Below are 26,702 nucleotides of genomic sequence, written 5' to 3'. Positions count from 1 at the left end.
CGGGGAGCGCGGTTGCGCGTGCGCAAAAGGGCTGGCGGGCGCGCGGCATGAGCCAAAGCGCGAGCGAGCGCCTGAGTGAGTTCGCGAGCCGCGCTTCGTGCGCAGTCGACGCCCGCACGTTTCGCGGGCGCTCCGCGGGCGGAACTGCGGCCGAGGCCGCTTTTACGAGGCGCGAAGAACCCGTAGCCTGTATAAGGGCCCGGCCTGGCCTGGGAAAGTCTTGAGTCTGAGGTAACGGCCCACAGCGGCCTGGTGCTCCCGTGAGGGTGGCGCTTCGTGGCCTTTTATTTTCCGAGGGAGAGTTACAGCCCCGGCGGCCCCTCCCTTCAGCGGCGCGAGAGGGCCAGGCTGCCGCGGCCACTTGCAGGCCGCGAGGGTGGCCCGGGGCGGGCCGGGCAGGGGGGGCGGCGGCGGCGGCCTGGGCCGACCCCCTTCTCCGGGCGAGCGGAGCGGCGCAGCCGAGGCCGAGATCGCGGCGCGCTGGCCGCTCTTCCCGCCCCCGAGGGCCGCCCCGTCTTCCGAGGGCCCCGCGCCCCCCTCGCCGCACCCTCTTTTTTAAAACCCCCTTTCCCCGTAACGAAAGCGTGCCCTCTGCTCTGCCGCCTCCCGGTGACCCCAGGCTCAGCGGTTGCCACGGAAGCAAGACCTCGCTCACGGAGACGTTTCTTGTCCCCGCCATGAATTAGTGATCTCGGGGAGTCTCTGCTTTGCCTGACTCAACCTGGGAGGGAAATACTGGAGGCGTGGCACTCAGTGAGACCTCCCCTTCCCACCCCCCACCCCCCCCACCCCCGCCCCGTTTGAATCTTGGCATCTGCCAAAGTGGAAAGATTCAGCCTGCCTCGGTCCTTGATTTCCCTCAACTTCAGTTCCTCCCCTTGCGCATGTGCAGGTGGTGAACCTACCGCAGTCTCCCAACCGTCTCCCTAAAATCGCTCTTTGGCTGGCTCGTGGGCACCTTAAAATTGAGCACGTCCCACTAAGGAGGTCACATCTTCCCCCTGAGAAATGGACTTTCCAGGGGCGCCCGGGTGGCTCAGGAGTTGTGGGGTTCTTGATTTCAGCTCAGGAGGTCATCGGCAACCCCCGGTTGGTGAGTTCCAGCCCCACTTCGAACTCTGCTCTGGCAGTGGGGAGCCTGCTTGAGCCCTCTCTTTCTCCCTCTCTCTTACCCCTCCCCTGCTCGCTCTCTCTTTCTCAAAAAAGGAATAAACTGAAAACTTTTTAAAAAATGTACTTTATAGGGGCGCCTGGGTGGCTCAGTCAGTTGAGCGTCCGACTGCAGCTCAGGGCATGATCTCATGGTTGGTGAGTTCGAGCCCTGCGTGGGGCTCTGTGCTGACAGCTGGGAGCCTGGAGCCTGCTTCAGATTCTGTGTCTCCCTGTCTCTCTGTTCCTCCCCGGCTCACACCATCTCTCTCTTTCAAAAAATAAATAAACATTAAAAAATTTTTAAAGTTTACTTTCTAAGGCTACTTTTTCAGGAAGTGGTACTTTTTTTTCTCTTCCATTAGCTGCTCAAGCAATTAGGAATCATCTTTGTTCTCTCTCCCTTCCCTCATCAGTTGACAAAATGACGACTAGACATCTTCGCAGGCATCCTCCAAACCAATCCTTCTTCATCTCCACTTTTGTCACTGTAGACCAGGCCACTTAATCAGCTTCTGCCTAGCACCACAGGCATCGCCTAGCTGGTCCTAGTCCTTTTTTATCTGTTCTTGTTCTGGATTATTTCCCACGTTACAACCGGATCCATACAGATGTGTACTTTAACTCACAGCTGTGTGGTCATTTCTTTATTATACCCTTCAGCGCCTTCCTGTTGCTTTCAGGATAGACTCCACAATTTATAACCTGGGCTGTAAGTAAGGCCCACATCCCTTCTTTACCTGCACTTTCTCCCCTGATGATCACATCTGTTCAATAGTTTCAGATACCACCTAAACACTGATTACTTAAATTTACATTTCCATCCTGATTTCCATCTCTTGCACACTAGGAGACCACCCTCTCAGCATATCCACTGGGATGTTGAACAGGCCTTAGACTTAACCAAAACAGAACTATTGAGTTTCTCTACAAATCTCTTTCCCTAGAATCCTTCCCCATCTCAGAAAAGGGTATGTACCATCCTCCACCTAATAGCAAAGGCTGAAAACATAAGAACCATCCTTGACTCCCACATCGAGTCCATCAGTCTAAAATATACCCCCATTCAGCTATCCATTAAGACTCCCCAGTCAAAATCAGCATCATCTTTCTCCTGGACTACTACAAAAGTTTCCTCACTGGTTCCCTGCTTCTACTTTTACCCTTGTACAGTTCATCTTTCTAAAACAAATCAAATCCTTTCATTCTTTATAAAACCCTTAGCATAAAATTTGAACTCTTTACAGTGGCCTACAGGCCTTACACGATCTGGTTGCTTCTTATCTCTGACTTCGTCTTCCTCTATTCTGTTTTCATTCTCTGTGCTCCAGTCACACTGACCTTTCTGTCCATTAAACCTAAACCACCCATCACAAGGCATCTGTGATTGCTGTTTTTTTTTCTGCTTGGAATGCTTTTCCTCTTGACTTCGCATGGTTGTTCAACTTTCCATTTGGGCCTCAGCTCAGCTGTAATCTTGTCCAAAAAGTCTTCCCTGGCCACAGTAGTTAAGCACCCTCCCAGTTACTCTTTTCCATGAAACTCTTTTATTTTCTTTATAGTACTTAGAGTACTTCAAATTACATTTATGTACTTACATGTTTATTGTTGCTTCCACACCTGAAATATAAGCCCTTAAAGACAAGTTATCATGTCTCTCTTGTTATACTCTAGACATAGAGCAGTGCGTAGTAAGGCTCTCACATGTATGCTGACTAACTCATTGCTTATCTGTATGTGTTATCTCAAAGCACTGTCCTTTTTGCCCACTAGGTTCCAAGTTTCTATACTTCTTTCTTTTGAAAGCGCCATGCTCTCTCCAAGTTGAAGACTCTTACATCTTCTGTTTCCTGTACGCACCTCAGACCTGCTCTCTTTTTGTGCGTCCCTAACTCATATTCATCCCTCAGGTATGAGTCTTTTACTTAGAATGGGCTTCCATGATTTCCTTTCTAGGGTTAGGATTCTCTGTATCATGTTCCCATATCACCCTGTTCTTTTTTGTAGCAGTCACCACACTTGAAATGATTTGTAAGCTCTTTGCAGGTGAGGACCAAGTTCCAATCCTCTCCACTGTATCTCCAGCACTTCCGCTTCTGGAACATTGTAGGCATGCGAATATTTGTGAGCTGAATGAATGAATGTTGAATGTACATGAGATTGAGAGGCTCAGATCAGGTAAAAACTAGGAGAGCAGTTAGCATGGAAAATGAATTAGCTGACTCTACCTTTCCTACTTCAATAGAAGTTTTTGGATCTTGTGAGCTAGAGATAAGAAAGCATTATATACACTGAAAGTGCTTTATAAATATGAGGTTTGCTTGTTTGCTAAGGCCTCTTCACCATTAGAGCCCTGTGGTTTGATGGTTATTCAAAGTACAAAACTTTATGTTTCTTAGCAATAATAAATGATTTGTTGTTTTAGAGCTAGGCTTAAAATGTAAAATATAAAGAATTGAGGCCAATATTGAGTGTAGGCCAGTTCATAATCAGTTGGACTGTCTTGCTTTAACAATACATCTGAGTTTTAGTCTTGCCCGTCATGGCCAAATTAGATGATCTCCTCAAGTCAGCTATATCTTTTTGTAAATACAGTTCTTATCTCTGCCCCCCGCCCCACATCTCACCAGAATTGGATTAAACTTAGTAAAATATTTCAAATTTCCTGTATGAAATGTCTCTCATTACATAAAAAGTAATTTAGTTTTCTTATTAATTTCTTCAGAATCTGCCATTGTTTCCTGGCAAGAACAAAGCTGGATATTTTAGGAGCTTTCTTTTCTTTTCTTTTCCTTTTTTTTTTAAGTAGGCTCCACACTCAGCATAGAGCCCGACTCAGGGCTTGAACTCACGACCCTGAGCTGAGATCAACAGTTGGACGCTTAACCAACTGAGCCACCCAGGTACCCCTCAAGCTTTCTTTTCACACTTTCCTATATCAGTCTTCTGTCACTAAGACCATCGAGATATGTATATCAAGGACTCAGAGTTTTGAGCTCAGAGTTGTAAAAGATGTTCCTTTCTCTCTACCTAAGCATATTCTCTAAACCATTTGCCCTTCTGAAGCTACTGATGCTTCCCCCCCCCCCCAATTTTACATATTGTTCCCTACATGTACGGGTGAGTACAGGTCAACTCACCCAATGGTGTAACCAAAAGATAAAATGTCTCTCATTGCCTTCAGTTTTACATCCAAATGCTTTTTGGGTTCCTGGGGTTGGTAGGATGTTTAGAGTGCTACAGTGAATTCAGTGTGATGTGAATGCTGATAGGTTGATCATCATGTAACAAGCCAGAGCTTCTGGGCAGGGTGATGAGATGAGATACCATTCTATTGCTTTTCTAGAATAAGGACCACAGTTCTGGACCTATTGACTAAAGGTAGTTTTTCCAATAGCTTTTAGGATGGTTAAGATGTAAGTGGTGCAAAGGTAACTGAAGAGATTAACTTCGACTCCTTTCTGGTCTACGGAGTTGTCCATTAGGCCTTTTAATTTCACTTTAGGGCATCTTCCTACCTCTCTGTTAGAAACTTTAGTTACTCCTTACCTCTCAAACAAAACAAAACAAAACAAAATCTAACACAGTTCCAAGGGCAAATCTATTCCTGAACGAATGCCAAGAGCATTTTAAAGATTGTGTTTTACCAGAAAGAGTAGGAAGAAACCTAAAGAGAAAGAACGATACCAGTAAACACGAAAGTATTCTGGGTAGTCTTAGATCAGTCTCTCCCTGTCCCCTCCCATATCTTAAGACTTTGTTTTGTCTTAGAAAGGTTATTCTTTATTGAAAAACCTGTGTAGAGCACTAAAATAAGCAGTTATACCTGCATTATTTCATCAGCCATCCTAGCTACCCTGCAAGGTAAAGAAACGGAGAATAGTTCCTTTTGACAAGAGAGCTTGAAGACAAACAAATGTGAACACTTTAACACTCCAAGAAATAATTCTAAGAACATTTGATCAGAAAAGCTTACATTTTGGTTTGATGCCTTTATACCCAGATTGAGTTTGCCTTGAGTCATCCACAATTACAAGAGTGACCAGGGTTACAATTTAATAAAGTGACTGACAGGGTATTGTGATGTAATGGGGAATGCGTGGGTCAAAGGAATCAGCAGTCTTGGGGAGTGCTAATCCTGGTTCCGTACTAAGTTATATGACACCTTGTGGAAGTTATTTCCTTCTTTGGTGAAATCACTTTATTCTCATACCGTCTAAAACAGAGGGCGCTTCCAACTATAGGCAACCATGAATCTCTGTTTGGAAATACAGACTTCAGAGAGTCTGAACATACTTCAGTAAAGCCAGGCAGACCCTGGAGACTAGCCAAGGACTTGTGAAGGTGGAAGGAGTTGCTGGTCATCTGTCTTCAATCTCAATTCTAAAACTTGGGTAGTAAATTCATAGTATCAGTGGGATTTCCCTGTTTTGTTACCCCCACTCATTAATGGTCACAGAGCCTATCATATTAGATCTGCTCAGTAAATGTATTTTGAATAAACGCTTATGAAGCTCTTTTATTCTTTAACACTGTGGAGGATTTTTCCATCAAATATCACCAGATATATTTAGTGACAGCACTTCCTTATCTTCCACCTCAATAGTCAATATCATCCTCATATAACATTCAGCCCTGCTTTAGGTTCTATGAACTGACCCAGATGTTTCTTTATGTGAAAAAATTACTAAAACCTTAAAAAATCTAACATCATTGCCTATGTGGCATTTAAATATAATTATTGGAAATTTTCAAAGAAAAGGTTCTTGATTGGGATTTGTCAGATTTTGCGCTGAAATTAAAGGTAGTCAGTTTTCCTCTCTTAAATTTGCTTTTCTAGTGAAGCATTAAGAGAGAAACTCTTCAAATCTATCAAAACAGCTAATGTTTATGTAATATTCTAGAGTTTATGGAGTGCTATTTACAGCATAATCGCATTTAATCCCACTACAATTCTAGATGGGATTCCCATTTGTAGATGCAGAAATTGAGAAATGGCAAGGCTAAGTGACTTGCTCAGGATCTACTGGCTAATAAGCAGAGCTAGGACTCAGGCCTTGATCCTCCAATTGCAAATCTTACGCATTTCCAACTAATGCATTTTGCTTCTAAACTTTTCTTTGTTTTAACACCATCGTGTTGTTTGATCACCTAAAAATGGATTGAGAGTGACCCTTCTTCATATGTTAAGACCCCATATTGTTATCTTGACTACAGTACTTAGGTTGAAAAATAACCTTGTGAAATCTTTGAACCAATAGTACTATGTGGTTGTTTTGGATTATGCTGTCTAATCTTTATTTTCAAATGAGGTAATTAGTGTGTGGTTGTTTCTGAAGCAGGCAGCCAGCAATTAACAGGCAGGCCTCAGCCAGAAGAGGGCTGTTGTTACCTCTTTCGGACAGCCACTGTGGTGCAGTACATGAAGTTTCCTCTCTGGATTGTCATTTCCAGCAAATGTCCTTCATTTCCTTTGCTCTGATCCCCCAGCCCTCAGTCTGTGGTGAGAGGTGACTGCATTTTAGTAAAACTCTCTGAATAACTGAAAGCTAAATTTTTGTGGCAGCAACTTTTGTGGCAGGTAGGCTCCTTTCCTACTTAGAAAAGTCATCTTAGCACCGAAAACACCATCAAATCTAGCTGGGTTCCTGCCATGCCTTAGGCATGGGAATCAACAAGATTCCCTCCCCCCCCCCCCCCCCCCCCCCCCCCCCCCCCCCAGCCTTCCCCACCCCACCTCAGGATATGAACAGTATTTCCCCTCTGGTAACTTTGCAGTTGGCACCAAGTATTTCTTTTCACTTTTGACTGCAATTCTAGTCTAAATAGTCTCATGGGCTCTGGCTCCAACCCCCTGTCATTCTAATCCCAAGCAGCTGAGATCAGACACTGGGATATCTCTTTACTGGCAGCCCCAGACATGAACTCTGGAAATTGTGGGAAATTCCATTCTTTGGGCACGTAGATCTTCTGACTCCACCACACGAGAGTTTTCCCTGCTGAGTATAAATGGTACTGGGGTAATATGGAGGAAAGAGTAATGAAAATAGTCCTTTATGTGTATATAGTATTTTAATACTTACAAAATGATTTATATTCATTATCTTATTTTTTTGTCCTAAAAACCCCAGAAAGCAGAGTAGGAAAGTGGTTAAGAGGTATCAAGTCTGGCTTCATATTACTTCATTTGAAACTCAGTTCCAACATTCATCTCTCAATGTCTCAGTTTCCTTATATATCAGATTTGGGCTGTTGATCTCAAAGCCTTGGTGTAAGGATTAGGTGAGATGATACATGTAAGACACTTAAGGTAGGGCATTTTAAAAAGTTGTTGTTAATTGTTATTATTGTATAAATAAGAAAATCAAGGCCCGGAGAAGCCAAGGAAGGATATTGGACCCGAGACTCAAACCTAAATTATTCTTTCTTTGTGCCTGTTCTGTCTACCCATCTTAGCTACCTCTGAAATCAATACTTTGTGTTGTGTGTAGGTAGCTTTTATCCTCAGGAACTCTGAACCTCTCATCTCATTATTTATTACTTACATTTCCATATGAAGAGACAGAAAATGCAGGGTTTATTATCTCTACAAGTAAAAAGAGGCACAGAAAAGTCCCAGTGACTTAGAAAATCACTAATCACTGTGCTTAATTCTTTTTAGTGTGTACCGAATGCCTGCTTGGAGAAGAGAGACGTGCCATTCTTCTTTTCCCATCTTTCCCTTTTCCTGACTCTCCCTCAAAGAGGACCTTAAGTGACAGAGATTCAGGAATAGGAAACGTAAATCTAGTAAGTGCTAGGAGGATAGTAGGTACTCTTGTGGCACAGGGCTGTCTCACGAGTGGTGAAAAGGAAGAGTGGTTGAGAGGTAGGGAAGATAAGGCATTCCTTGGCAGCACTGGGAAACATTAGCGTACATCCTTATTTGCTGCATGAGCTGTGGCAGGAAGGTGTGTTCCTTCCTTAACTTCATCTAAAATTAATAGCAGAGGTCTTCCTAATTGTGCCACCTATTGGTACATTTGGATTGTTTCATTATTTGACTTGAGTCCTCTTCATACTGGCCTAGATTCCAAGGAAAGTGGGGACAAGGGGGGAGAATAGATTCAAGAGATGTTTGAGAGAGAGATTTAATTGTAACAAAAACCTTATGAGGCATCAGATGTTGGTTATCATTAGTCTCATGAAGAGAAGTGATTTGCCCGAGGTTGTCAGGTAAACTACAAAACTCGAACCCAGGTCTTCCGATTTCAAGTATACAGATTATTCCCAAACACCGTGTATCTTCCCCCATGCAGGTAGAAGAATGGTCCAAGTGATTAAAATAGGTGATTAATGTAAAATCTGAGACGGGACATAGGCAGTGGTGCCGAATGTTGGACATTTTACTCATGAAGAGACGCTACGGACTGGGCAGGTTCTCTTTCCCATATGATAACATAAGGAACCATCTTTAGCTTTTTAATAATTCTCTAATATTTGTATTTCATTTAGGCTATCATTTGGAAGCAATGAGTTTAAAACCCTTCACCTACCCGTTTCCAGAGACGAGGTTTCTTCACGCAGGACCCAATGTGTATAAATTCAAAATTAGATATGGCAACAGTATCAGGTAATTTTGAAGCTAAGAGAATAGCCTTTGCAAATACAGGTTAGTACATTCCCACAAGTATCCCTTCTCTACCTTCACCCTGTCCAGGGGACTGGCTGAATTAGCATCTTGTAGGACTCTGTTTCCCATGTATTTTATTTTATTTTTTTAAGCTTATTTATTTGAGAAAGACAGAGACAGTGAGAGTGAGAGAGGGGCAGAGAGAGAGAGAGGAAGAGGACGAGAATCCCAAGCAAGCTCCACACTGCCAGCAGAGAGCCCAGCACAGGGCTCAAACCCATGAAACTGTGAGATTATGACCTGAGCTGAAACCAGAAGTCAGATGCTTAACTGACTGAACCACCCAGGTATCCCTGTTTCCCAAGTATTTTATAGTCCATATATTAATATTCACATAAGTTTCTAAATTAGTGATGGCATACCTTTGGAGCAGTAGTTCTCAAGATTTTTTTATCTCAAGATCTCTTTGCACTCGTAAGATTATCAAGGATCCCAAAGAGTTTGGTTATGTGGGTCATACCTGTCAATATGTATCATATACAGTTTAAAACAGGAAAATTAAAATAACATACTTACTAATTTAAAAATAATATATCATTAGGGGTGCCTTGGTGGCTCAGTCGGTTAAGTGTCCAACTGCAACTTAGGTCATGATCTCGCGGTTTGTGACTTTGAGCCCCACATCAGGCTTTCTGTTGTCAGGACAGAGCCTGCTTCAGATCCTCTTTCCCCCTTTCTCAATGCCTCTCCCCATTTATTCTCTCTCTCTCTCTCTCTCTCTCTCTCAAAAAGTAAATAAACTTAAAACAAAAATAATATATCATTATGCTAAGGGAAATTAGAAAGATAAATATGATTTCACTCGTAGGTGGAATTTAAGAAACAAAACATGAACATAGGGGAAGAGAAGGAAAAATAAGATAAAAACAGAGACAGGCACCGAGGGATACAGGTGTGGTGTTTCGAAAGGACACATGCACCCCCATGTTTATAACAGCACTATCAACAATAGCCAGAGTATGGAAAGAGCCCAAATGTCCATCCATGGATGAATGGATAAAGAAGATGTGGTGTACATATATAAAATGGAGTATTACTTGGCAATCAAAGAGAATGAAATATTGCCATTTGCAACCATATGGATGGAACTAGAGGGTATTATGCTAAGAGAAATCAGTCAGAGAAAGACAAATATCATATGACTTCATTCATATGAGGACTTTAAGAGACAAAACAGATGAACATAAGGGAAAGGAAACAAAAATAATATAAAAACAGGGAGAGGGACAAAACATAAGAGACTCTTAAATATGGAGAACAAACAGGGATTACTGGAGGGGTTGTGGGACGGGGGATGGGCTAATTGGGTCAGGGGCATTAAGGAATCTACTCCTGAAATCATTGTTGTACTGTATGCTAACTAATTTGGATGTAAATTAAAATAAATTAAAAAAAAAAAAATAGAGGCAGGCAAACCATAAGAAACTCTTAAATACAGAGAACAAATTGAGGGTTGCTGGAGGGGTGTTGGGTGGGGGGATGGGCTAAATGGGTGATGGGCATTAAGGAGGGCACTTGTTGGGATGAGCACTGGGTGTTATATGTAAGTGGTGAATCACCAAATTCTACTCCAGAATCCCTTATTGCACTATATGTTAACTAACTTGGATTTAAATAAAATTCTTAAAAATTGCTGAAAATAATGTCGTTAAATGTTAACAAATAATATGTTTTATTAAAAGTAACTGTATTTTGGGGCATTTGGGTGGCTCAGTTGGTTGGGTGTCTTGATTTCAGCTCAAGTCATGATCTCATAGTTATGGGATCAAGCCCTGCGTCAGGCTTTCCACTGATGGTGTGGAGCCTGCTTGGGATTCTCTCTCTCCCTCTCTCTCTCTCTGCCCCTCTCCCCTCAAAATAAATAAATAAACATTTTTTAAAAAGGTTAACTATATTTTTAAAAAAATTAATGAGGAGATTGGCACTGTTTACATTCCTGGGATAAAGACCCTAGGAATGCAAGGATGGTTCAGTATACAGACATCAGGGGCACCTGGGTGGCTCAGTCAGTTAAGCATCTGACTCGATTTTGTCTCATGTCATGATCTCTCGGTCTGTTACATTGAGCCCCATGTCTGGCTCTGTGCTGACAGCCAGAGCCTGCTTGGGATTCTCTCCCCCTCTCTCTCTGCCCTTCCCCCACTCAATCTCTGTCTCTCTCTCTCTTTTTTTATTTTTTAATTTTTTTAATGTTTATTTATTTTTGAGACCGAGAGAGAGCATGAATGGGGGAGGGTCAGAGAGAGAGGGAGACACAGAATCTGAAACAGGCTCCAGGCTCTGAGCCATCAGCACAGAGCCTGACGCAGGGCTTGAACTCACGAACTGCGAGATCACGACCTGAGCCGAAGTCGGACACTTAACCGACTGAGCCACCCAGGCGCCCCTCTCTCTCTTAAAATAAATAAGCATTAAATACACACACACACACACACACACACACACACACACACACACACATACACACAGAAGTCAACCAATATAATACACCACAGTAACAGAATGTAAGGGGAAAAAGTCACATGATTATCTTAATTGAGAAAGAAAAAGCATTTGACCAAATCCAGCACCCTTGCATGATAAAAACACTCAATAAACTAGGAATAGAGGGGAACTTCCTCAATATGATAAAGACCATATATGAAAATCCCACAGCTAACTTACTCAGTTATGAAAAACTTAAAGCTTTTCTCTCAAGATGCTCATTTTCACTACTTCCATCCATCATAGTACTTGTTTCTAGCCAGAGCAATTAGTCAAGAAAAAGAAATAAAATACATACAAATTGGAAAGGAAGAAGTGAAACCATCTCTATCTGTGGAGACCATGATCTTACCTGTAGAAAACCCTAAAGAATTCATATTAGAGCTGATCAATGAATTCAGCAAAGTTGCAGGATACAAAATCAACACACAAAATCAGTGGTATTTGTATACACTAGCAAAAAACAATCTGAGAAGAAAATTAAGAAAACAATTTCATTTACAGTAGTACCAATAAGAAAAATATTTAGCAATAAATTTAACCAAGGAGATGCAAGACTTGCCCACTGAAAACTACAAAAAGTTGCCAAAAGAAATTGAAGACTTAATAGATATCTATGTTTGTGGATTGGAAGACTTAATATTATTAAGATGACAAAGCAATCTACAGATTCAGTGAAATCCCTATCAAAATTCCAGTGGCATATTTTGCAAAACTGGACAAGCCCATCTTAAAATTCATATGAAATGGAGCATCCAGGTGGCTCAGTGGGTTGAGCATCCATCTCTTGATTTGGCTCAGGTCATGGTCCCAGGGTCATGGGTTCGAGCCCCACATTGGGTTCTACACTGAGAAGTGGAGCCTGCTTGGGATTTTCTCTCTCCTCCCACTCTCTGTCTTAAAAAAAAATCATGGAATTTCAAGAGACCCTGAATAGCCAAAATAATCTCGATAAAGAACAAAATTGGAAGATTCCTACTTCCCAATTTAAGAACTTGCTACAAAGCTCCAGGTAACCCAAAAAGCTATAGGTAATGGCGTAAGAACAGCTTACAGACCATAGAATAGAATTGAGAGCCCAGAAATAAACCTTCACATTCACATCTTTGGTCAATTAGTTTTGGACTAGAATGCCAAAACTATTCAATAGTGGAGGAACAGTGTCTTGAACAAATGGTTCTGAGAAGAATGGATATCCACATGCAGAAGAATGAAGTTAGACCCTTATACTGGACACAGAACTTACAAAAAATAGATCAAAGACCTAAATTTAAGAGCTAAAACTATAAAACTCTTAGGAGAAAACATAGGTGCAAATCTTCATGACTTTGAATTTGGCAGTGGTTTCTTAAATACCATACCAAAAGCATAGGCAACAAAAGAAAATTCGATAAATTTGGACTGCATTAAATTTTTAAAAATTGTGCATCAAAGGACACTATCAACAGAGTGCAAGGGCAACTCACAGATGGGAGAAAATATCTATAAATCACATATCTGATAAGAGTTTAATATCCAGAATATAGAAAGAAGTACAACTCAGGGAACCTGGATGGCTCAGTCTGTTAAGCATCCGACTCTGGATTTTGGTTCAGTTCATGATCTCATGGTTTGTGAGTTTAAGCTCCAAGTCTGGCTCTGTGCTGACAGTGCAGAGCCTGCGTGGGATCTCTGTCTCCCTCTCTCTGTCTCCTGCCCCACACTGCTTGTGCTCTCTCTCTCAAAAATAAACACTAAAAATAAATAAATAAATGAACATTAAAAGGAAAGAAGTACAACTCAAAAACAACAAAATAAACCAGTTTAAGAATCGACAAAGGCTGGGGTGCCTGGGTGGCTCTTTTAGGTGACCAACTTCAGCTCAGGTCTTGATCTCGAAGTTGGTGAGTTTGAGCTCCCCATGGGGGTCTGCACTGACAGTGTGGATCCTGCTTCAAATCCTCTGTCTCCCTTCTCTCTCTCCCCTCCCCCGCTTGTGCACATGCTCTCTCTCTCTCCCTCTCTCAAAAATAAACATTTAAAAAATAATAAAAATGGACAAAGTATTTAAATAGACATTACTTCAAATGAGATACACAAATGGCCGATAAGCACATGAGAAGATGCTCAGTATCCTTACACCAGGGACATGCAAATCCAAACTTTAATGAGATACCACTTCACACCTACTTGGATGGGTATTTAAAAAAAAAAAAAAAACCCAGAAAATAACAGTTGGCAAGGATGTGGAGAAATTGGAAGTCTTGTATAGAACTGATGGGAATATAAAATAGTGCACCTGCCATGGAAAACAATTTGGCAGTTCCTCAAAAAGTTAAACATAGAATTACCATATAACACAGCAATTTCATTCCTAGGTATATGCCCAAAAGAATTGAAAACAGGGAGTCAAGCAGATTCTTGTACAACAATGTTCATAGCTGTATTATTCATGATAGAAGATGGAAACAGCCCAAGTGCCATCAAATTGGTGAATGTATAAACAAAATGTAGTTATATGCGTGCTGTATACATATATGCAATAGAATATTATTCAGCTACTAAAGAAATTGCAAAAGAAATGAAGTTCTGATACCTGTACAACATGGATGAACCGCGAAAACATTATGCTAATTGAAATAATCCAGGAACAAAAGGAAAAATATGATACTACTTCTATGAAATATTAAACAGGAAAATTCATAGAGACAGAAAATAGATTAGGGGTCACCAGGGGAGGGGTGGAGGGGAGAATGAGGAGTTATTGCTTAATGAGTACAGTGTTTCTGTTTGGGAAGATAAGCTTTGGAAAAATAGTGGTGATGGTTGTACACCATGGTTGTGAGTCTAATTAATACTGCTGAATTGTATACTTAAAAATGGCTAAAATGGCAAATTTTAGTTTATATGTATTTTACCACAATTTTAAAATGTAGTAGTTAATTTAAAATAATGTATCCATTAAGTGTTAACACATTTTTATTAAAAATAGCTAATTTTCAAAGACAAAAAAATTAATGAGAAGATTGGCATTGTTTTAAATTTTTGCAAATCTCATTAGTCTGGCTTAATAGAAAGCTGATAGATTATATCTGCTTCTGCATTCAGTCTGGTTTTTTTGGTTGAATTATATGAAAAAAATCCAGCCCCACATAGATGTGTAGTCGGGGAAGGTAGAAATGTATTAATAGCCTTCACAGATTATTGTGGGCATTCTTTGACCCTACATTAAAATTTAAGAAGTGATAGTTTTTTTGTTTGGTTTTGTTTAACGTGGTGCTTTTTTAAAAGTTAGTTGCAATATGGAATCTGAAATTCTATCACTGAACTTTTTGAACTCTGCTATATTAAAATCTGTCTTGTTCTGGGAGTGAATCTTTTACCTAGGATGATTTGTAACATAATGTGTTTCATTGGTCATTTGGAAAATATTGGTTGACTGACTTATATAGATAATCCAAATGTCAACACACTTCGTTGTACAATATCAAAAAATCATATCTGTTAATATCACGATCAATCTTAGAAAAGTGTTTTAAGTTTTTGAAATTTGTCAATCTCACTGTGGTGGATTGAGTTTTCCAAAGTTCAAATTTTGCTTGAAATCCCAAAATTCATCATTGGCACAAATAAATACTGTCAGTTGTTTTGCTTGAATTGATAAGCTCACTATTCATTTTTGAGGAAATGTCACACTTCTAAATCTGTATAATGACTATAGTTTGTTAGCTGATCATTGAAGTAAAATACAATTCCATGAAAAGCAGCTCGTTTAATCTGCAACTTTAACAGTTAGTTGCCCAAGTGCTTTTCCTCAAGACACCCATCATATTTCTGTATGCAGCAGAAGTACTTAATGAATACTTCCCATTTTATCACATAGTGTATTGAAAAGACATGTATTTAAGGGTTGAGATTTTATAAAATTATTAATTTTTTTCTTGCTTCCTCAACTATATTAAATGAAGCTGGATTTTTTTTTCCTGTGTGGCAGTCAAGATTCCCACAACTGCTAGTACAGTTTAGTGTAACTAGCTAGATTTGTGCAAAGGCACCAGCAATTTTGCCCTCCATTGCTTTTGTACTAATGATTACAAATGTTAACACAGCAATGAAAAAAAAGGCAAATAACATCTTATTATTAGTATAAAAATAGTTATGCCTTCAAGAACACTTGACAGGGGCTTGAGGATGCCTGGTGGTCCACAGACTACACTTGAGTACAACAAGTCTAACAAACTATTAACTTAATTTCAGGTCTTGGCAAGTTAATGGGGAAGATATTTTGGAACAACCTTCTACCAGTTCTCAGACCATACCACCTAGGTGATCACTTCTTCCCATGAGCTGTTGGTCAACACACACGATTCTTACTTAGTCATGTTTCTGTAGCTCAGTGGAAGTGTCATTTTTGCTCTGCTGTCTACTCTGTACTGACAGTAGAGTCTACCGTCTTCAGAGCTTTCCTTCTCAGCTTATTTATCTCTCATTTGTTTACCTTCTAGAGGGGAAGAGATAGAAGATAAGGAAGTCATCCTCAAGGAGCTGGAGGTAGGGGAAAAAGACAACTTCTGGGAAAGTTATTCTTTAAGCCAAGGATGCGTCCATATCCAGCTTTTAATTATTTCCTGTGAACTGAGTCACAACCTCCACTTGATCACTTGGCTTCTCCCTGCCGTAGTTCCTCTGCGAAGAAACTTAACTGTTTTTCCAAGGAAATTAAAGCCTGTATCCTTTCTCAGTTCTTCTAGTTGAAGTGTCAGCACCTTTGAGGCTTAGAGTTCTATTGTTTCCACCAGAGTTCCCAGCCCTCTGCAGCTCTCTTCTGTGGTGGCTGGCATGGAGAAAGCTTCTGGAGGACTGCCGCCTTCCAGGGCTCTGGGAAGCCTCACCCTCCCAACCACTGCCTGGTACTTGACGTTCAGGAAACTCAATTGTAAATACACATACAAGACTGCTGTGTCTTCATTTTAATTGGAAACATTTGCAATTGCTTTATTCCCACTTCATTTTCATTCCTCCTTTACCCAGCCTTACTTAGGTTCTCCCACAGGAGAAACACTGAGCAAGTGAACAGCTTTGTAAATTGGTGAACGCGTTGGACAAGGAGTCAGAGCTCTGGGTGCTGGCCTTGGATTCCAGCCCTGGCCGAGCCACTGATTAGCAGTGTGAACCCCAGCAAATCATTTCTGTCTCTTGGTCTTAATTGCCTTATTCATAAAATGACAGTTCTAAACTAGTTTATTTCTCTTCTGACTTCACAACTCAGTGATTTGGGACTGTTCAGATTTATAAAGACATACGCTGTCATATTTCAAGGAATTTGAATACAATGAAATATACAAACACAAAACTCTATGAAACCAAAAATTTGAGTCCTAGCCTTAAAGGTATCTATGGCTCTTTGGCTAAGTGTTGAAGGTACATTAGAATCTTGTGGGAGATCAGAGACATTGTTATAAATAACAATTATTTTAATAATAGAACCATGAGAGTTTTCTGCTTATTTTAATTGTAAGTAGAGCAGAGTTTATTTCACTTTGCTTCAGTTAACGTGGGCAGAGAAAAGTGCAAGGCAGTATCTAGCAAAGTGGAGAGACCAAAGATCTCAGAGCCAGTCACACCTGGATTTAAGTTCTGCCTTCACAATGGGACTTTTGGGCAAGTTACCTACCTTCTCCAAGCCTGCTTCCTTACCTGTCAATGAGGTTGATAAACAGTACCTGTTTTCACGATTGTGGTGAGGGTTAGAAATAGATGTGTGCAGTGCCTGCCACACAGTAGCTCAGTATGTGGTAGCTAGGGAGCATTTATATACATTTATAACCAAAGTTTTCAAGGTGCTTTTTCTGTGTTCTTGCTCTCAGCTTTCAGGCAGATGTTCTCATCTTCTTTTACTCAGAAAACATTTGTTGATAGGCATTGTGCCTAATGAATGGTTAAGAGAGTAAGCCCTGGAACCCCATTGCCTGGAACCCCATTGGTCGTATCTTGGCCCCCTCCATTACTCCCCCATTACTAAGAAAGGGCATTTCAGGCAGAGGGAACAGAGCACAGAAATGGAGGATCAGAAGGCATGTTCAGGGAACAGCACATAGTTCAGCTTTAATAGAATGAAGGGTTTGCGAAAAGCAGTGACAGGTGTAAATGGACAGATTGGCTGGGACTAGACAATATTAAACTCATTTCAGATTTTTTTTTCCAGGATTCTATTCGTGTGGTCTTGGGAAACTTGGACAATCTGCAGCCATTTGCTACAGAACACTTCATTGTATTTCCCTGTATCCTTTCATTTCAGGATAGAAATAAGCTACAGGTCACATTATAGATTCAAATGGAAGCAGCAGACTCGTAGGACAGGGAAGGGCAAGGGTCTTATCCCTAGAATAGTACTCAGGGATTCGTACTGACTGCTTTCTTCACTCCTTAGCACCATTTCTCAGATAAAAGCAAATGGGAAAGAGTGTCCCACCTGAAATTCAAATATGGGGAAATCGTCTTGGCCCCCTATCCATTTGTTTTTACTCTGTATGTGGAGATGAAATGGTTTCATGAAAAGCCGTCACCTGGTAAGTAGAATGATGGAAGTTTTAGTGGTGGAGGAGAAATAGGGAAGGTTGAATGTCCGTGGGTTAGCAGTGCAAGGTCAGTATGGCAAAATGGCCAGCCTGACTGGGCCCTAACACCACACAGTGTAGAGGTTAGGAGCAAGTGCTCCAAGCCAGATGGCCTGGTTCAAATCCCAGTGGTTTTGCCACTTGAGAGCTGTGTGACCTTAGATGAGTTACTTAATCTTTCTATGCCTCCTTTGTGAAATGGCGGATAATAATAGCACCCATCTCACTGAGTTGTTAAAAAAAAATAATAAAAATTAAAAAAAATGTATATATATATATATAAATTATATATATTAATAAACAAAGTCTGACTGACAGTAATCACTCAGTGAAAGAGATCTCTTATATAAAAATACTTCCTTCCATTTTAGAGTATTCAGTGACTTTTACATTAGCGGTATCTTAAAGGCATCTCCAGGTTTTTAATCTCTGAAGGCCATTGCTATTTTTACTCGTAGAGGGACAAATAGACACCTGCCAGTTTGATTTGGAAAAGAGTGCAAAGGCCTTGCCTCAAAGTATCTCCCCAATTCATTTGTCACTGATGTCTGAAGTTCTGCCTTTTTTCTTTTTTTCTTCTTAAAAAATTTTTTAATGTTTATTTATTTGTGTGAGAGAGAGACAGACAGAGTGTGAGCAGGGGAGGGGCAGAGAGAGGGAGACACAGAATTGGAAGCAGGCTCCAGGCTCTGAGCTGTCTGCACAGAGCCCGACACGGGGCTTGAACTCACAAACTGTGAGATCGTGACCTGAGCCAAAGTCGGACGCTTAACCGGCTGAACCACCCAGGGGCCCCTACCTTTTTTCTTTTATACTAAGGATCATTCCCTTTTAAGTGGCATATCATCAGAATATAATATAAAGGTAGTATGTTTGACCTTGTAGATGACAATAGTTCTTTAAGTCTAAAAAATAGGGGAAGAGAGTTTGAAGACCCCGGATTTCTAGCAAAAGTGGTACCAGGCAGAAAACGGAAAAGGCATACATAGAGCTTTTTGTCTACGACCAGTTGTAAGAAATAAGTGGTAGCCAGAAATCCAGGTGAAACAGCATCGTGATCCATTATAACCTTCAAATTTCCGTTGTAGGGAAACCAATAAATGACAGTCCTCTTGGATTGGTAAGTTTGCCTTTTCTATACAAGATGAAAATTGCCTTTATTGCCATGTCTTGTCCAAAAAGTCCTGCTCTTGTCTCTTCCTCTTACTTTGCCCCTTGGTTGCTGCCCAGGTCCAATCAGAATTGTATACATGAGACCATCTTTTTCCTCTTGGCTAAATTTCTAAGACTGTCTCTAACAACGATATCTAGCCTCACTTGCGAAGCTGGTGTTAAAAGTTGCTGTAGGCAATTTAGAGATGGGGAGTTCTCTTCACTGTGCCCTCGTGAACTGTGAGCAGGTCTGGAAAAGGAGTCACAGGAGTCTGGTTCCTCTCTGAAGGTGCCGGCGGAGACGAAAGCAGCAGGAGCCATGATGAGAGAACGAGCACGAGTGGAAGTACCCAGCCCCCTGCACAGGCCAGAGCTGGACAGGTCAGTGGTGTTGGGAGAGAGTTGAAATCCTGCATCCTCATCAGGCTTTGCCAGCTATTGCTGCTGGCCGATCTTGTCCTTCGCTGAGTCACTTTTTGTCTTCAGCCTTCATTGGTACCTGCTTATTTCCGGGGGTGGACTAAGGGAAGGAGACATGTTGATGTTTGCAAAGTAATTTGAACACAGTTCCTTCCTCGGCAAAGTGGGAGTCTTCTGCTCATCAAGACAGTGACTATGAGGAAAGGCGATCACATCTATGTACAATTGAATCCAACACATACTCAGTATGGTCACACTACCAGAAGGCCCAAGACTTAAGAAGTCCCAGCATATTATATAAGAACACAGAGAAATCCTCAAGAGAGTGAGAAAAAAATAAAATAAAATTCTATTTTACCTAGTAAGCAGTGAAGTTTTTTGGAAATCTGCCTTTAAGAGAGAATGTGAGCTAAAATGTAAATACGTACAAGAGGGTATGTATCAGTCAATGGGTGAAATACTGCAATATTAGGGTCAATGTTGAACATATCCTTAACATGTTGAAGCTGCTATTGTGGAGGCTACTTACTTTATTCTTTACAATCTCTGTCAGGGACAGAGTGAATCAGTAAAGATAAGATAATTCAGTCATTCTTAACTCGCACCCAGAGAGGGCTCCCCAGCCCAAAGTGCTTTCAGCCCATGTTCCCAGAGAGCAGCTGCTCCTTTCCTGGGGTCGTGTGGGCAAACAGTTCCATGAGGGAACTGAGGCCTCTACCCTCCAAATGCACATGTCAGGGAAGGGTCAGGAAACTTCTTTCCCAGACAGGTGGAATGTGAAGGTACTTGGAGGTGTGAAGCTTTGCTCTGTTCTATTTGACTGAATTTTCCATGGAGATGAGGCCTCACATCTTCCCTTTCTCTGGGTTTTGATGCAGTCAAGTATTTCAAAATCTGATTACCTGCTGTCAATCACATTTTCCCTTTCTCAACCCCTAGATCCTTAAATGTTTCAAATTGGGATTCTGCTGTGAATTAAAGCAGCACCCAAAGAAAATTTGGCCACGCAATTTATTCCGTAGGCCAGGAGTGGTATAAAAATAGCCAACCTGCTGAAATATTCATTTAGGCCACATTTGCTTAAATGTGATGTTGCTGCTGCCAGTAACATTTCCTGGGCTTTTTTCCCCACCTCAGGGCCAAGATGGGGATTTCCAGCCAAGGCCCCAGCAAAAAGAGGCCCCTTATGGAAACCAGGAGGGTAAGCACCAAAATGGAGGCTTCAAGGCTTTTGGCTGTTCCTGTTCTGTAACAAGTCATAATTCCTGTTACCAGCACATTTTGGTCCTAAGTACAGACTGAATTGACTGAACTCATTCTCAGGTTTCACCATCTGCGGAATAACATTCAGCCACTCTACTTTTGCCACAACCTGTCCCAAAAGTAGCCACATAATACACACATCGATGGATCCTTTTGTTAAAAGGCCTTTTCTTCTCAGCTTAAAAAGCTGCTGCTTGTACTCTGCAGTGAGAGAAGAAAATAGGTCTGTTGAATCGGGGTGGGATCTGGTATAGAATTTTTTCATTTTAGAAAACTTTTTGCCTTCATCTGCACCGGGGTCTGAGTCTGGGAGCATCTAGTTTTTATAGACAAGCTAGGCACACATCAGCATGGGATACTGGTAAGAGAAAACTTCACTTAGAGCAGTGATGGGCTGGCCCCAGTGGCATTTGATTTCATTTGTGAGGTTTATTCCCCATTTAGATATTCATATACCTGCTACTTATGCATTTCAGGGCTTCTTTTTTAGTAGCCTGTAGAAGAGTCCCCTTTTTCTTTTCTTCCCCTCTTGAAATAGCTGTTATTTGTGCCTTTTTCTTACTTTTCACTTACCTCTCCAAAGTAGCTCTGACCTTAAGTATTTAAAGTTACTTAAGGTCACACTCCCTGTTCACCTCCCTCGCCTTCCCAGAACCCGTAGCATGATCAGTTATGCAGTAAGTATCTGTAAAACATGTGCATTTATTCGACAAACTGCGTGTCTGCTGTGTGCCAAGTACTAGAGATCTCCTGCTCTCCCCTAAAAATGCCAACTGTGTAAAAAGCTAGGCAATTATTGATAGATGTGCTACGTGCAAGAATAAAGGAAGCAAAGGGACCACAAAGGAGAACCTCACCCAAACCAGGGGGATGGGAGGGAGGCTTCTCAGAGAAGCTCAGAGAACTAAAGCCAAGAGGAACGAATATAGTGCTTTTGGTGACTGCAAGCCAGTGCACCTGGAGCTTAGAGTCCAGTGCTAAGAAATGTTATTGGAGAGATCAGCACAGGCTGGATCTTGAAAGACTTAAGGCCAACTTCAAGATCACAGGCTTTCCCCTAAAACGTTTTTTAAGTAGGAAAGTAAAGTGATTTTCATTTCTATATGATTATTCTGCCTCCTGTTTGCAAGGTATCGTGTTAGGTGCTGGGGTGCACCCAAACATGTAAAACGTGGTTTTTCTTGCAGGAATTTATTGTTTAGTTAGGGAAGGAGAGAACCCTTAGGGACTCAGTCCTCTGGCTCCGTGGGTAGGGGCAGGGTATAAGACCCATTATGCCATGGCCACCTGGCCCACTGAGTGATTGTAGACAGATGATTGCCCTCTTCTATACTACTCCTGTCCTTTCAAGAGGGAAGAAAAAGAAATGAGAAAGTACAGGAGGGGTACATGAAGCTCTGAAGAACAAAGACGCTTTATACAACCAAGATAATTACTATTAAAAGAACATTTCCCTCACTCTCTATCCTTCATACCTTCCTATTCTTAGTTTGACACATCATCTCCCTCAAGAACAGTACCCACAGTTTCTTACTCAACATAATTACCTTTTCAACCTGATACTGGGTTTAGAAAAAAACTCTGAGTCCAAAAAAAAAAAAAAAACAACACCGAAACAAAACCCAAAAGGAACATGTTTATTGATTTTGACTCAAAGCCCAATGACAGTCTCCATTGTAGACCCTGTTCCCAGAAAGAGGATTTCTCTTGAATTAGAGTGATCATAGTGGCTCTCAGTGTAAGTCACTTGAGATGGAAAAATCGAATTTGCTCCTATGGTCCAATGCTTAATATTTTCTCTCCCCTTTGGGGAACTCAAGATGTAGGGACACAGTCAGTGTGGACTGTCATGTCTTAACAGGACACCACTGGGAGCTGATACAGGGAAAGCTTAGAAGAACATGGCTCATATCTAAATAAGGTCTCTGTTTCATAAGAGGTGTTTTGGGGAGAATGGGAAGGAAAGGCAGACCCATTCCCTTTATTACTCGAGGTGCCAGACTAGAGATCCAGACTTTGTAAGGACAAAAAGGGGGAGAGCAGATGTAAAACAGACTGCTGTGTGTGTGTAGCTTTTTTTTTTTTTTTTTTTTTTTTTGCCACTTCTGCTTGAACTGCTTGAACTTTTTTTTAAATTTCTTTTTTTTTTTTAATTTTGAGAGAGAGCGTGAGCCAGGGAGGTACAGAGAGAGCAAGGCATAGAGGCTCTGAAGCAGGCTCTGCACTGACAGCAGAGAGCCCAATGTGGGGTTTGAATTCAAGAGCCACAAGATCATGACCTGAGCTGAAGTTGGACGCTCAACTGATTGAGCCACCCAGGTGCCCCTCGAACTATACTTCTAAGCAGATCCGGCCCTGAACATATAGAGGACAGTTTTGTGTTGGGTTGTCAGTGTATTATTATGTCTTGTTGGATGTCCCAGATGGTACCATCAGTTTAATTTCAGGCTGTGTTTTTCTTTTCTTGTGACATTTTCCTGAGGAGACATCTGGCAGGATTTTAGGAGAACACAAATGCTAACCTATATTGTGAGGGGAATCTGCCCTGGTTGAGAGATCTTTACCTCGGTCCCAGGGCCTTTGAACCCTTCTATTCCCCACTGCCACCCTTAGTAGATGCTTTCATTAGAGCCAATGCAGCAGAATTTAAGCTCCAAACCATAGTTTCATTAAATTTGTAAGAATGATTTTCTCAAGCTAGAAGTTAGAGCTGTGCCCTCTCAATTCCATCTCCACCCTGTGGTGGACTGCAAGCCAGTGCACCTGGAGACTTAGAAGAGGTAAGAGTTCCCCTTCACTTTTATAGGAGTATGACCCAGGTAGCAGCCTATGTGTTCTGGAAATTGAGGGTTTATGGAAATGTTTATCTTAGAAATACAACTCATGCTTAAGATGGAGGCTACATCCTAATTTCTTTCTTTCTTTCTTTTTTTTTTTTTCATCCTAACTTTCCTAGAGGCTTATCATACCTCTGTCTCCCAGACCCACCTTGATAGTCCACAGCCCCTGGCTGTAGAATTCTTCACCAGCACAATGGCTCAAGGAACTTCCCAGCACTGCTAAGGTAGTCAGGCCCTTTCCAGGTGAGGGGAGTGGCCAGTTAGCAGAGAGTCCCAAAGAAAATATATGAACCATGATTCTGAATATTGGGGTATCAACTGGAAATGTGGGCTTGGAACCAGGTTATAGGATGTCCTCCTCAAAGTATTAAAAGAAGTTCCGTAGGGGCTCCTGGGTGGCTCAGTCGGTTAAGCGTCCAACTTTGGCTCAGGTCATGATCTCACGGTCCATGGGCTCGAGCCCCGTGTCAGACTCTGTACTGTCGGTTACAGAGCCTGGAGTCTGCTTCGGATTCTGTGTCTCCCTCTCTCTTTGCCCCTCCCCAACTCATGCTCTGTCTCCCTCAACAAATGAATAAACTTTAAAAAAAGAAGTTCTGTAAAGGAGTAGCCCAGGGAGAAGACTGAGTTATAGTGTGCTGCCTGCTTATGCCATAGTCATATTTCCACTACCCCAGCTCTAGCCACACTCATCTTTTTAGTTGTTAAAGGTAGTGCCTCCTATACACCATGTCCCTGTCTAAAATGCCCTGCTCTCTCTGACCGTCTCCTCACCCCCATTATGATAAAATTTCACTCATCTGTCAAGACCCCATTCAGATAGCACTTTCCCTACGAAGTCTTCCTTGACTAACCACCAACCAACAAATAGCATCCTGCCCACCAAGATGTATGGGAGTCAAGTTTAAAACTTTTCTTGGTCCTCTTTTTATCAGAACATGGAAAGAAAAACCAAGCAGAAATGTCAGGAGAGCCCAACGTTTGATATCACTGATGTCCAGGAACAGGGTAGGTTCTGGGAAATTTATTCTCTTTTAATAATCATCCTGACCTCTTTCGTTCTCTGATGAGCAGAGCAACACAGAGCTGAGTCTGGGCACACTTGCTGGGTGATATACCTGCTCCCATGAAGACTCTTGTTGGCCATCCTCTGGTGTGTGGGCCTGCCCTCGAATAGTAAAAGCTCCCTCAGCTTCCAAGAGAAGTGAGAGGAAACGATGCATGTCCTTCCTGTGCAAATGATGGTGAAATTGATGCTCCCACTATTTGAAAACATTTCTATACAGGTGATAAGTTTTACAGAAAAGTTGGGAGGGATGTGTTTCACTGTTCTGTCTCGTTGGAGAATAATCTCCGGGAAGCTGTCTTTCCTCCTCTTCCCTTCAGGGCATTAGTGTGAATATTGAAGGTGCAGTAGATGTTCAGCAAAGGCTGGAAATGCTTGTTAAGATGTCCAGCATGAGGATTCAGTATGGATTGTAGTTATCACAGATGCAGGGATGTAAGCACATGAGTTCTTCGACGAGTTGTCATTCCATGAGAAAACATCATGGTGGGTGGCTAGGACTTAAGCCGTGTAAAAATCTCAGGGGCCCAGGGGCGCCTGGGTGGCGCAGTCGGTTAAGCGTCCGACTTCAGCCAGGTCACGATCTCGCGGTCCGTGAGTTCGAGCCCCACGTCGGGCTCTGGGCTGACGGCTCGGAGCCTGGAGCCTGTTTCCGATTCTGTGTCTCCCTCTCTCTCTGCCCCTCCCCCATTCACGCTCTGTCTCTCTCTGTCCCAAAAATAAATAAAAAACGTTGAAAAAAAAAAAATTAAAAAAAAAAAAAAAAAAAAAATCTCAGGGGCCCAACTAAAAATCGTCCAAGGTCAGAGTAGTATCTTACTGGGCTGAGATGAAATTGGGAAGGTCTCAACAAACAGTTTGGCTAGCTTCGAACAAATGGTGTGAGGCTGCCCTTGGCCCATACTAGATGTCATGTGAAAATCCCTGGGCTAATACCTTTTCCCTGCCTGAGTGTTTTCCTTGCAGATTCTAAGCTGGGGGACAGCCTAGTGAGACAGATCATCCCCCCATTGCAGCAAGACAATCCATCTCCACCGGAAAGACCCGCAGAGCTGGCAACCAATGGCTTCTTTGGGTTTCTAAGGTAGGATGGATTTCTCTCCTGTCATTAAACTGAGACCCAGAGCAACCTAGCTCCAGAGTCCGCCTCATTGAATCTTTTGGGGAAATTAGAAAAGCAAGCAGATTCCCCACATAATCTCTATTTTTCCCGGGATACAGGATGGAAATGAGACAGCACAAGGGCCCTAACTGAATTTAATAAAGACCGTGTCTTGTTCGCTTTTACACATCCCACCCCACCCCACCCCAGTGTGCCTAGCATTGGACCTTGTCCCATAAATGCTGCTTAAACAGCCTGTTCTTATCGTTAGGTCATTCAGATGCTTCGGTTACCAAAATGTTTCCATTCTCCTCTCTGAATCGAGGCTGTCTTCGGAGTCCTTTTTGCGGAAGACAATTAGCAAATCCCTTTATCCATCTAGAGCTCAGCCATCCCATTGAATTCTCCTTCGTGTGTCCCTCCTGAGTATAATTGAATTTGGGTACCTTTTCAAATGCTGTTCCAGACTTGAATCCATTCAGTGGTTCCCCGAAGCAAAAATGTCCTAGCTAATGGAGCCCTAATGGGACTGGGAGAAGGGAGGGACCTCTAGAATCTCAAGCCACTCTGGTCTCCTTCCTGCAGCTCTCTCTTCCCCTTTCGTTATTTCTTCGGAAAGAGCAGCCGGTGAGTCTTCCAGATGCAGCAGTGGGAAGAGCGTCCTCTCGCAACGACTCTTCCCATTCCACCCTCCATGCGTGACATTTCAGTCAAGGGGAACGTGGGCCCTAAACCCTCTGAGTCCTCTTGTGGGTTTGTCCTATCCTTTGCCTCTTTACAGTGGATTTTTTTTTCAATTTAAAACACTAAGAAAAGAACTTCCTAAAATGTTCTAGTCTGAGAATTGTACACTCTGAGGGCCAGTTTAGGTCTTTCGTCTCCAGCACTTAGGATCCTAATGAAAATAAATTATTTATGAAGAGTTATTGACTGAATTTCATGAAGTAGAGAGAGAGAA

At 41.9% G+C, this 26,702-nt stretch overlaps 1 protein-coding gene across 8 annotated transcripts; it reads left to right on the top strand.

Moving 5' to 3' along the window:
- The first annotated feature begins 53 nt into the window (after positions 1–53).
- Positions 54–26,666, top strand: MAJIN (membrane anchored junction protein). 8 transcript variants are annotated; one of them, XM_042906180.1, is made up of 12 exons: positions 54–231; positions 7,811–7,938; positions 8,644–8,761; positions 15,790–15,835; positions 17,490–17,565; positions 17,728–17,853; positions 18,990–19,021; positions 19,322–19,434; positions 20,611–20,674; positions 24,512–24,584; positions 25,609–25,726; positions 26,330–26,666. In XM_042906180.1, exons 3-12 carry the CDS (start codon positions 8,661–8,663, stop codon positions 26,373–26,375), a joined length of 795 nt encoding a protein of 264 aa, XP_042762114.1. In that variant the 5' UTR covers positions 54–231; positions 7,811–7,938; positions 8,644–8,660; the 3' UTR covers positions 26,376–26,666. The 8 variants fall into 8 exon arrangements, with proteins under 8 accessions (XP_042762114.1, XP_042762113.1, XP_042762111.1 ...); XM_042906177.1 differs by lacking the exons at positions 54–231; positions 7,811–7,938 and adding exons at positions 433–753; positions 893–1,093; XM_042906181.1 differs by lacking the exon at positions 54–231 and adding an exon at positions 434–753.
- The last annotated feature ends 36 nt before the right edge of the window (positions 26,667–26,702 follow it).

Source organism: Panthera leo, chromosome D1 (genome assembly GCF_018350215.1).
Source record: "Panthera leo isolate Ple1 chromosome D1, P.leo_Ple1_pat1.1, whole genome shotgun sequence".
In the NCBI taxonomy this organism is placed as follows: Eukaryota; Metazoa; Chordata; class Mammalia; order Carnivora; family Felidae; genus Panthera; species Panthera leo.
Note: the sequence above shows the minus strand (reverse complement) of the source record. Positions and strands in the feature narration are given on the sequence as shown.